The 12329-nt window shown below is 53.5% G+C and overlaps 1 protein-coding gene across 4 annotated transcripts in view; it reads right to left on the bottom strand.

Annotated features, from left to right (window-relative positions):
- Positions 1–203: 203 nt before the first annotated feature.
- PALD1 (phosphatase domain containing paladin 1) overlaps positions 204–12329 on the bottom strand; it is a 90679-nt gene continuing 78553 nt past the window's right edge. For 3 of the 4 annotated variants that reach the window (XM_064269666.1, XM_064269664.1, XM_064269665.1), the window contains exons 19-20: positions 5314–5469; positions 204–2627 (exon numbers count right to left, since the gene is read on the bottom strand). In XM_064269666.1, coding sequence (XP_064125736.1) covers positions 2478–2627; positions 5314–5469 — 306 coding nt within the window. In that variant the 3' untranslated portion in view covers positions 204–2477. The remainder of the gene's footprint in view (positions 2628–5313; positions 5470–12329) is intronic. The other variant, XM_064269667.1, reaches the window with a different exon arrangement.

Genomic DNA, 12329 nt, shown 5'->3' with positions numbered 1-12329 from the left:
ACAAAGGAAGGCCTGGGGGAGACGGGGGACACACACGCTCCTATGGACACCTACCCAGTCTCCCTCTAAGCAGAACCAAAGACGGCCCCCACCCCTGCCCAGTGTACATCCCTCTACGCTGACACTCGGAAGCCACGGAGACCCAGAAATGACAACTCACACACCCTGCTGGGCTAGGAAATAATCCAGGAGGCCTCTTCCCACAGGCCAGAGATTACTACCCCAATGGGCAGTGGAGGCTCTGGGTCCCATTCTGACCACCCCTAGCTGGCCCTGGAACTACAACCCAGAGGGCCTTGTCCCCCTAATTCCCTGGAGGTGCTTGGGGAGAAGCACTGGGGCGGTGCTCTCTCTGCCTCACTCTCCCCACTGGCTCTTTACACACTAATCTCTCAGCGCTTCAAGCGAGCTCAGCCATGGCAGCTGCAGGGGCCCAGCAGGGCCACGGTGTGAGGGAAAGGAAGTAGAGGCTGAACTTCAGTCTCTTTTACAGCTTCTGAAGTCCCAGGTCAGTCTCTTTCTCTAAGGTGGTGCTACATCAGTCCCTCACACCTCAGTGTGAATTATGTTGCTTTCTTCAAGGAGGGCCTCAGCATGACATAGGGGAAGGCCCTACTGAGGATCTGAGGGGAAGAAAGCAGTGTCTGGAAAATCCCACCTTCTCTGAGAATGGAGGTCTTGTCCCAAATAAGTGTTTTTGACTCACTTTGCCCACCCCTTCTTACTCTGAAAGAGCAGGGACCCCAGCTTATGTCAGGTCTATAACCTCTCCCCCCGTGCTAAAGACAAATCAACAACCAGGCATGTTTCACATTTAGCCGTTTTTAATGCTCAAAAGCTCTGTACAAAAAAAAAAAGAAAATCACAAACGAATCCTCACAACACCCCTGTGAGGTAGGCAAGTATTAGTCTCCCATTTTACAGATGGGGAAACTGAGGCAGAGAGGTGAAGTGACCGGCCATTGGTCCCAGCACAGCAGAAAGTCAAGGCTAATCGTGAGAACACTAAGATCCCTCACACTTCAGCCCTGCTCTCTGACCCCTCATCAAGACCTTGTCTGTAAAGAATTAAAACTCTTTAATACATGCAAAAACAACAACAAATCTGAAAAGGTAGTGAACATACAGTAGTTTCGCAAAAAGAATTCAGCCAAGATGGTCAAATATTTCCCAAAAGGGGGTTGATGTGAACTTCAGCCTTTTCAAACTAATGACACCTCCGTTTTTCTGCAGAAGCCCGTAAGGCCAAAGAGAAGCTTCCCTGGCCTTGATGAGCCCAGGCCAGGTGGACAGCCCACTGGCTGCTCAACTCCTGTATGTCAGCCAGCACCAGTCCCTGACAGAGAAGCTGCCAGGCTCCACTCCGAGGCAGCAGCAGTCTCCCCACTGACGGGGCAGTGGACCATGACAGCCTCTAGCTCAGCAGGGCCTGGCCCTTTCTGCTCCCACTGGAGGCTGCTCAGTGGTTCTCAGGAGGGATGGCCTGGAATTTAGGCGACTCCCTCTCTCTCTCCCGAGCCCACCCTCACACACTCTACTATTCACTCAGGGCCACCCCACTGATTACACTTGAGCTCAGCAATCTCTGGGGCTCCTGCCGCAGGTGGGGGCGAGGGCCATCCCAGGCTGTTGGGACAGGGAGGAGGCACAGGCAGAACTGCGGCTGGAGGCTCTGGCTTCCTCAGCACCTCACCCAGGCTCCCAGGCAAATCGAGCAGGCCTCTTCCACAGTGCTCTATCCGCCTTCCAGAGGCTCTTTCCTTCCCCTGCACGTTTCCAGTTCCCTCAGGAAACCTCCCCAGTCCAGCCAGCGAGCTCCAGGGGGAAGGGAGAGGGAAAAGGAAGAAGAAGCAGCAAGGGCCCCGGCCAGCCCCAACGGCCACATGGCTGTCCCGGAAGTCTCCCAGGTTGGAGGTGCAGCATGAGAAGCAAGGAGGCTGTGTGAAGCTGCCTTTAAAGCAATAAACCCGCCTAGAGCGCCCCCACCCCCAGGTAGCCAGGGACTCCCCACCACCTGCCCAGGGCAGTGCTCAGGCAGCAAAACAGAGCGGCAAACGGGGAGTGAGGCACGAGACAGAAAGGGAAGGGGGCTCACACTGGCCAGTGCCTGTACTGTGTTGTTCTCAGAGGTGCTAGGAGGGGACAGAAGTAGCAGGTAACTCTGGGGGAAATTCAAGGAGTGAGCTCCTTGGGGCTGAGTGCCCAGCTCTCTGCCAGTGCACACACCTGGCCATCCTGGAGGGCCACCCACATGCTCCTGTCATTTACAAGGCACGACTGTGTGCAGTAAATGTCCCTACAAAAAGCTCTTTCAAAACAGGGGTCCCAACTCTACCCCACTTTCTCTCCAGGAAGCTGGGAAATCTTTTCCTCAAGGTTGGGACCCCTGGAAGCCACTCCTAGGGAAAAGCACCTGGGGCTCTTGGCAAGCAAGCGTGGGGGCTTGAGAGAGGATGGGGACAGGGAGGAGTGCCCCCCTACGAGGAATCCCCAGCAGGGGGCTCGGTGCTTCGGCTCCACTCCTGCCACCTGTAGCGGAGCTTCGAGAAGGGCTGGCCCTCCGTGTCCTCGAGCTCAGGGAAGCCCAGCTGGTTGAGGATCTCGTAGATACCAGCCTTTGAGGCCACCTGAGAGGGAAGCAGAGATGGGGCGGCGTTACCAGGAGGGTGGGCACTGTCAGCCCGTTGTCCACTTCCTCGTGTCGTCCCTCCCTCACTGTGCACCAAGGCCTCACAGCTCCTCGGCCTGAGCAAGTTTCCTCTCTGGATTCTGTTAACTTCTCTGAGCTGTTACTCCTTACGCCGGAGTAAGAGTCTCTGCCTCCTAGGAGTGTCGCCAGGAGGGTTACGTAGCATGGATTAATGGGGACAGTTTCTGTTTGGGATGGTAAAAAAGATCTGGAAGCAGACAGTGGTCATGCATATGCGACACTGTGAATACGCTTAATGCCTCTGATTTGTATACTCAAAAACAGTTAAAATGGTAAACTTTGTTACGTACTTGTGAACTACGACAAAAATTTTTTTTTAAAGCATGGCCAGCACTCAGTAGATAGTAAGTGCTGGACAGATGTACAATGAGGACCACTGTCCATTGAGCACTGGGGGGTGGGAGGGGCAGCACCTGCTGTGGCCTCTGTGGCTCCCATGCCCCTTGTGGTCACTCACAGCCCAGGCCAGCCTCGCTTCGGGTATTCAGCTGGGCCCACCAAGAGGGCTGGAAAAGACAGGTGGCTGCAGAAGCCACCAGAGGCCCCTGGGGTGTGGCCAGGCTGTGGGGCCCACCATGAGCCAGACAGAACTGGTTCTGCTTCCCAGTGGCCCAGGCCCTGGCCCCACACTCAAACCATTCAACCGCCAGTTCCCTTCTATCCCCCGCCATCCTGGGGGATGAGGAGGATGTCAGCTCCACAGAGAACAAAAGGATCAGTTTGTCCCTCTTCCCTGTCCCCAGGAAACCCTTGCCCTACCCTCTACTCGCCCCTGGGAGAGGGGCTGGGGGCCCCTGGGGCTGGAACTCACTCTCCTGCCTGGGCCAGCAGCTCTCTCCTTCTTTGGCATCCCCCAATGCCGACCACCCAGACTCAGTTGGTCGGGGATCCAGCTTCCTCCCCAGCTCTGGTTCCCCAATTTCTACTCTCCAAACAGAACCAAAGCTGTCTTAGTTCCCACCACCCCCAGGCCCCACCCAGGGCTCTGTGAGAACACTGACCCTAGTCCTGCTTAAGAGGGTGGCCCTGACATGGCCTTGGTATGACCCTGTCAGGTCTCCTGGCTCAACACTCATCCACATGTGTGAACCACCACTCCCCCCGCCGGCCCGCCCAAAGAAAAACCAAACCCACTGCCGCTGAGTCATTTCTGACTCATAGCAACCTCTTAGGACAGAGCAGAACTGCCCCACAGGGTTTCCAAGGGGCGCCTGGTAGATCCAAACTGCTGACCTTATGATTAGCAGCTATAGCTCTTGACCACTACACTACCAGGGTTTCCATGCGGTGGGTCATGAATTTCAAATGCAGCCCCACCCTGACAGCCAAAGTCCACCCTCAAGGCTGGTCCCTGGCCGCCACCACTCCTGTCTTGGCATTGCAGGATTCTCCCTGCCTGCGCTCCCTACAGCTCGGGGTCCACCCCATATCTGCCTCAACCCGTGCCCTTCCTCTACCACCTGGCTTAGGTCACTGGCCTCCTGCTCTCCCACCACCAGTGGACAGCCCATAAACCAAAAAACCAAACCTGTTGCCATCCAGTCGATTCCGACTCATAGCGACCCTATAGGACAGAGTAGATAGAACTGCCTCATAGGGTTTCCACGGAGCAGCTGGTGGATTCGAACTGCCAACCTTTTGGTTAACAGCCAAGCTCTTAGCCACTATGCCACCAGGGCTGCCCATGGCGGGAACTAATTCCAGCCTGGAATATTGGGCTGGCGAGGTCAGGAAGGGCCAGCTTCCCGGCAGAGGGGTAATTACAGGTGGCTTTGCCTAGGGGCGAAAGGAGGCCTCTCTTCTGACCTAGAGGGGCCCAGGCAACAGCTCTGCCTCTAAAACTGTCAAGCTTGAGGAAGAGCCGGGGAGGCCAGGCAGGGAGGACCCATAGACGGTGAACGGTCAGGGTAGCTTATCTTAAGCAAGAACACGGGGGCTTTAAAGTCAACCAGCCAGCTCTAATGCTGACCCTGAAGAAGTTGTTTAAGCTCTCTGTACTCAGTTTCCTCCTCTGAAAAATGGGAGAAGAATATAACACTGTTTAAGGCACATTCGCTTACCACAGGGCCTGGAAGATGGCACCCTACGTATCTCACGTTGAATCTCTACCACAGCCTTTTGTGGTAGTGGTAACATTGCCGACATCATTCCCATTTTAAAGTTGAGGACAGTGGGCTCAGGGGGGTTGACTAACTTGTCCACGGCCACAGCTGGGCAGCTGTGGTGGTAGAACCCTTCACCACCAAGCCACCTTGCCTCTCACAAGAACACTAACAAGGGCTATGGGCATACAGTGCCCAGCCAGGGTCAGTTCCCTTCTCCTCTTTGGTGCCAGGAGGGCGGTGAGAACCCACATCCCAGGAGGGACCCCGCCCAGCACTCTGTGCTGCCCTGTTCCCAACACACCTGTCTCCTCCCTCCTCCACATTCATTCATTCATTCACTCACTCTTCAACCTTTGACTCAATGACTGCCAAGCACGGACACTTAGCAAAATGGATGCTTCCTCTAGACTGAGAGATGGGAGCTCCCCTACTCAGCAGGGACCCTGTGGGGTGATGCTGAGTCTGTGTAAACCCATCACACCACGGGCCCTCTCTCACCTCCCGCATCCAGGTGCTGAAGGGCCTCTGCCAGGAGTTGGTCTTCTCCAGGTGGAGGTAAGCATTGAAGAGAATCAGGTAGACGTAGCGCTCCAGGTACTGTAGGCTCCTCAGCTGCAGCTTCCGTGCCTCCTGCTCCTCCTTGGCTGCCTTCGCCTGGAAGAAGGGACAGGTGAGAGTTCGCATGGGGAGAGTTAGAAGGGACAAGAATAGTTACACTGACACCTGCCCCCCACCACACTACACACACACACACCATATATGTATACCACACACACACTACATATATACACCACACACACACACACCACATATATACGACACAGACACACACCACATACATACACCACACACACCTCACATATATACAACACAGACACACACCCCACACATATATTAACACACGCACAGCACATTTATACAACACAGACACAGCACATATATACAACACAGACACACACACCCCATATATACACCACACATATATCACATACATATACCACACACACACATGCACATGCCACATATATACACATACATAACACATACACACACCCCACATATATACACACATGCATACACACACCACTGCCGTGGGCACCAGAGGTGGGATGGGAAGAAAGCGATTCAGAGAGCAAGGCTAAGGGTGTTACCCCTGCCCAGGGGCCTGGCTGGTGCCTGGGTGCCAGGAACATCCCCCCCACACACACATATACCTGTGAGGCATGGGCCTGCAAGTTGCCCCACCTCCCTGAGCCTCCATTTCCTCACCACGGAACTATAACTACCATCTTGTTGTCCTGTCCTGAGGGTGACTGAGCATGCCTGACAAGAAGGAGCTTTCAACAGGAAAGCTCCATACAGACGACGTGTGGACAGGTCACAGGCCCCAGGGTGGAAGCTCTGGTGAAGGGTGTAGGTTCTGCCAAGCTCTAACCACAAGGACCCTCATTGCCAACTCCTGTTGTCCCTGAGGTGTGACATCTACCCCTTCACCCCTAGCCTCCCAGGACTGTGGATGGAAGGCTCTCAGCTCCTCTCTCCAGCCCCCTCAGCCTTCCCCAGCGAGGGGTGCGATGGGTGTGACTGCTGTCCTGGGAAGACAGCAGGCTGAGTTCTGCCCCGGGCAGTGCACCATCTCCCTTCTTGATTTGCCCTCTGCCTGGTCTGCGGCCTCCAGCTGCTCAGTCTGGGCCCAGGTGGGTGAGCCCATCTCAGGTGGGAAGGGGAGACCCCTATCTTGGCCTCTGACCCTAACTGGTCCCTGCCTGACTTCTTTGCCTGTTTCTCACATGGTTCAGGACTCAGAGCCAGAGGACCATGCATACAGCCCTGTGACCCTGGCTCCCAGGCTGGGGAAATACCAGAAAGGCCCTGGGGGACAAGGGCCAGCAAGACATGAAGCTGCTCAGGGGGACGAAATCTCAGGTGTGAGTGATGGCTAACCTTATGGGGGTGGCAGTCTTTTTAATAAGAACCTTAGCAACTACTGTGAAAATGGCACCAGGCCACCTGGTGGGAGAGCAGGGACAGCAAAACTAACTGAAGGGAAGTTTCCCAGAGGGCATGGGGGCTCAGCAGGCACGCAGGCCAATTTGATTTGGATGGAGGGAATGGATGCCAGATGGGGCAGCACAGAGGCAGGGTAGTGCCTGGCACTGGGGGCTGTGAAAAGGCTGGCCTAGCTGGACCAAGGAGGCTGGGGGACAAGAAGGGAAACTGTGGGTTGGGACCCAGTTTTGGGAGACCCCAGTGATGCCTGGAAATTTATCCTCTAGGGTGGTGGTTAACACCCTGAACCCCATGCAAAATGCAGGTGCCTGGACCCCATCCCAGACCAATCCAATGAGAGCCTCTAAAGGGTGGGGTCTGGGCATCAGGATGGTTAAAAGCTTCTGGGTAATTACTGGACATTCTGACCAAAGGTTCTACAGAAAAATCCTGATCAAAAAGGGGAAAATGCAGAAGAGAATTTCAAATTCTCATGGAATCCGACTTTCTGGAGCCACTGAGGATGCGTGAACCCCTGAAACTACCGTCCTGAGATATAAACCTTAAAGCAAAAATATCCCCTGAAGTCTTCTTTAAACCAAACAATAGTTTAATTAGCAAAAGAATGTCTGCTTTGAACATTGTGCTCTTTTAAGAACTATAAATGAGGCCAAACATTAGATAGGAAGTTTAGGGGGCAGTGAATTAATGTTCATGCGAGAGGAATCACTCAGAAAAGGAGGGTGAGAACGGTTGCACAACTTGAAGAATGCAATCAACACTTCTGAATTATACATGTAGATACTGTGGAACTGGTATATGTTCTGCCGTGTATACTCTCAACAACCACCAAAAATAAGTTTTAAAAAAGAGAGCTCCTCGGTAGTCTCTGTAGCCAGGGCTGAGCAGCCACGGGAGCCACTGAAGGTTTTAGGGGGAGTGCCCTGGAAACAGGAGACTCAGGAAAGATTAGTGCTCAGGCGGAAGGGGACTGACAGTGGGTCTTCCTGCGGTTCTCCTCAGTGTGGGTGCTGGCGAGCAGGCTGGGGACACACAGACAGGCTCCTTCTGCAGGATTTCATGGCCACCACACCTGACTTTCCTCCCCTAATCCCTACAGGTGTGCCATGCATCCCACCCCCCATGGAGAGTAAACATGACGTGGGGACAACCCTCACCTTGTATGAATTCCCTCTCACCACCCGCTCAGGCCTCCGCTCAGGCCCATGGCAGTTAGCCGCCGCTCTAGAAGAGAGCTTGGCACAAGGCTGCTCCTCTAGGCGCCAGCAACATCCGTGAGAGGCTGCAGCAAGCCCCGGGGCCTCTGGGAGCCAGGAAGTGCTGGTCTCCCAAACAGCTGGGCCACAGCTGGAAGCCCTTCCGCACAGGCCCACAACATCTGCCTACATCTGTGTCTCCCCCTCGGCTGCTGCAGGAAGACACCCAAGTGGGCCCCGCCACCCCAGATGCGACATTATCCACAGCCTCAAGAATCAGGGCCAGAGTGGGCCCGCTCATGGGGCCTGCGCTCCCCCAGTCAGCATTTCTTTCTTGGGTGGCTCAGGCCTTCTTTATTCCCAGGGTGGTGTGAGTGAATGGTAACTTGCAAAGCCAGCCGCCCACACCATCCTGAAGGAACACTGGGAGCCTCAGAGATGTGGAAGGAGATGGCAGGCCACACTGAGCAGGCAGAGGGGATCAGAGTGGGTGGAGGGGACCAGAATAGGTGGAGACCAGGGTGGGCGGTCCAATCACAGGGAGACACAGGGTGCCACAAGCTGGGCTCTGGTCCTGGTTCTGCTGCTTAAACTCTTGGCCCCCAAGATTATGGAGGTAGAATCGCTCAGTAAAGTCAGGGATGGGAAAGTATCTTGTAAACCAGGAAGAGCTCCACAAAGCCATTCATTCATCAAACGGGGACGTGGCTACAACATGCCTGTCACCAAAGATGAGGGAGGCACAGCCCTGTGCTGAGAGGCACAGCCCTGTGCTCAGAGACACAGGAAAACTCGCAAAGCAATAAGCCACCGCACCGCAGGATGGAGAGGGAAGGCAAGTAGCTGGATGTTTGAGGTAGTTTAGAAAGAAGAGAAGGGGCCATGATGATGCAACATGAAGCACCCACCCAACAGCTCCATGGGAGAAAGACCTGGCAATCTGCTCCCTTAAAGATTACAGCCAGGAAAATCCTATGGGGCAGTTCTATTATGTCACATGGAGTCTCTGAGTCAGAACTGACTGGACACAGTACCCAACAACAGGAAGAAGAGGAGGCAGAATGGGGCTCTGCTCTAGGAAGGGGGCCACCTGCGAATCAGGAAATGGGTCAAAGAATGAGGGGTGTCAGGTAGACAGACAGAGCAAGGAGCTTGTGCAGGAGGGGAGGGGAGGGGATGGGGGCATGAGGCAGGGCAGGTCAGGGACAGAAAGGGTGTGGAAGCCAAGAAGCACCCTGCAGACAAAGGGGCTGGTGGCTGTGAGGCTGAGAACAGCCCCCTGACTGCTGCAGAGAAGAGGATGGGGGCAGGGGTGGGGGCAGGATGACTATTGCTTTCAGGACCAATCATGCAACTGCTCAAAAAAAAAAAAAAAAAATGCAATCTTGTTTAGAAATAGGCAGTGGACCAAAAAAGCATTATTTTACTTACATACAAACCGTGCCCAATACAATACAACCCTGCCTACCGGAAGGACAGAGATTTCATGGGGCATTCACCCCATCCCTTACTGTGTGTTGGCAGCCCTGGTGGCACAGTGGTTAAGAGCTCAGCTGCTAACCAAAAGGTCAGCAGTTCAAATCTACCAGCTACTCCTTCGAAACCCTATGGGGCAGCTCCATTGTGTCCTTAAGGGTCACTAAGAGTTGGAATCGACTTGACAGCAGTGGGTTTCGTTTTGTTTTGTTTTGGGAGGGCGGTTAAAGTGTGTCAGAGTAGAACTGTGCTCCATAGGGTTTTCAATGACTGTGATCTTTCAGAAATAGGTTGTCAGGCCTTTCTTCCGAGACACTCTAGGCAGACTAGAACCAACATAAGCAGCCAAACAAGTTCATCTTTTGCACCACTCAAGGACTCCACCCCATCCTTAGGCTGTTTCTATTCTTCCCCAGTCTCTATGTAGAGGCCTGGAGCCATTTTTAAAACAGTTTCTTACAGATGGAGCAGGAGAAAAGTGGGATTAAGATCTCAACTTCTAGTAAAAAGACCAGATTTAATGGTCTGACCAAGACTGGAGGGACCCCAGAGGTCATGGCCTCCAGACTCTGTTAGCCCAAAAGTAAAACCATTCTCAAAGCCAACTCTTCAGACAAAGATTAGACTGGACTGTAGGACATAAAACGATACTAGTGAGGAGTGAGCTTCTTAGCTCAGGTAGACACGTGAGGCTATGTGGGCAGCTCCTGTCCGGAGGTGAGATGAGAAGGCAGAGGGTGCAAGGAGCTGGTTGAATGGACACAGGAAATCCGGGGTGGAGAGGAGTGTGCTGTCACATTATAGGGAGAGCAACTAGGGTCACATAACAATGTGTGTGTAACTTTTTGTATGAGAAACTGACTTGAATTGTAAACTTCCACTCAAAGCACAATAAAAAAAAGAAAGAAAGAGGCTAAGAGCTGGCAAAAAAAAAAAAAAAAAAAAGTTTCTTAGAAAGAAGGAAAGGAAATCACCAGCATTCTCACCTGGTAAGAGCCATTTTAAACTACTTCCAATTAAAGAGCTAAGGAGAAATGTCTTGCAGGTATAAAAAGCCCTTGGCTCTGGACTTGGCCTGTGGACATGGCCACACCAGCCCTATCCTTTCTGTGACCCCTTCGCTGGGGACAGAGGCTCCTCATTCCCAGAGACACCGGCGAGGATTCGAGTGGACAGGTTGTGCAATTCCTTCTGAGCCCCACTGGCAAGGGTAGAATTATTTCTAAATTCAGATCATTGTATAAAGGTGATGTTTGGCACCCGCCGGAAGGCTCAGGGACACATCCTGCCCGATCGCAGGTCTGTGATTTGAGACAATGACCCATCTTCCTAGCAAGGCCTCGGTTTCCTAAAATCATCCCATGTCGGCACTGCCTGGGAAGGACTGGCCAGCTGCCGCTTGTCAGTAAAAATAGCGGAGCTGTTTTTAAATGGCTGGCAGGCCAGGCTGTCATTAGCTGCGGCGGGGCCAGACAAGGCTTCCTCATTCATTGGGACTAAACCCTAAAATAGAAGAGGGCCCAGGAAAGGTGGCCAGGGCTCCGGGCATTGCAGTCCTCCCAAACCTCCAGTCTGCCTAGTGAGGGACAGCGGGCAGGTCTGCCTGGCACTAACGCTGGTCCAGTGTTGTCCATGGTGGCTCTCTCTAAGCTCTGCTCTTTGCTGGGCCACCAGGAGGTGGTCCCCTGGGGTGGGTGGGTGAGCCTCTGAGGCTGACTGTGCTAAGGCAACAAGCGTGCAGAGTGCCTACTGTGTGCCACGTGCCGGGCTGAGCATGTTATTATCTCCCAGATCAACTGTTACGTTCTAATACACCCTCCCAGCAACCCTGTGAAGGAGGCGGGATGTCCCGTTTTGCACTCGAGCCTCAGCAGTTAAGCAACCGCCCTAAGTACCCAGCAGGGACATGAACTTCAAAATCCAAGCTCTTCCTACAACCCCAGGCCTTTTGGCCACAGTTAAGTTCATCTCCTCCCTGGCGCATCCTTGCCTGTTTACTTGCTCTGTTCCTCCTGCCAGGAATGCCCTTCCCCTCCTCCTGGCCTGGCCACGCTCAGCTTGTCCCTCCAGGCCTAGGACAAGCCACCCTCCTGCAGCGGGTTCTGAGCACTCCAGTCCCACAACCACACCCTGCTCAGCTTCCTCTGCTCTCAGTCCGAGCCATTTAATTAAAATTGTACTGCATTCCATCTTAAGAGTTCCTTATTGCTTTGGCAAGGTGCGCTCTGTCTCCTGAGGAAATGATAAACCCTCAGCAGGTACCAGGTTACGGCCAGGTTTACCTTCCCTCCCTTCCCAGCCCAGCGTCTGGGTTAGGGCTCAGTAAGGCAGCAGGTGTTCAGTCAATGAGCACTTGCTCCCTATGTCACCCCATCCTGTCTTCAGCTTTAAGAACCATCCAGATTCTAGGGGACTCCCAAACATGTACCTCCAGCTAGGACCCTAGGCTCAGCTGTGCCATCACCCACTCAAATATCTACATGGATCTCTATCAGGCTTCTCAAACTTACAAAACATCTCCCCAGCTGACCTGATCATTCTCAGAACCTGCTACACCTACAATTTACCCTTTCTGGGGCAGTGGCTAAGGCTTCAGCTGCTAACCAAAAGGCTGGCAGTTCAAATTCACCAGCCTTCTTGGAAACCCTATGGGGCAGTTCTACTCTGTCCAATAGCGTAGATAGGAGTTGAAATCAATGGCAACAGGTTTGGTTTGGTTTTTTTTTGGAGTGGCAACTCCATCCTTCCAACTGCTCGGGCCAAAACCCAAGACTCCTTCTTGACTCTTCTCTTTCTCATACCCCACGTCCAATCCATCAGGAAATCCCATTG

The sequence above is a fragment of the Loxodonta africana genome, chromosome 16, assembly GCF_030014295.1.
Source record: "Loxodonta africana isolate mLoxAfr1 chromosome 16, mLoxAfr1.hap2, whole genome shotgun sequence".
Lineage (NCBI taxonomy): Eukaryota > Metazoa > Chordata > Mammalia > Proboscidea > Elephantidae > Loxodonta > Loxodonta africana.
Note: the sequence above shows the minus strand (reverse complement) of the source record. Positions and strands in the feature narration are given on the sequence as shown.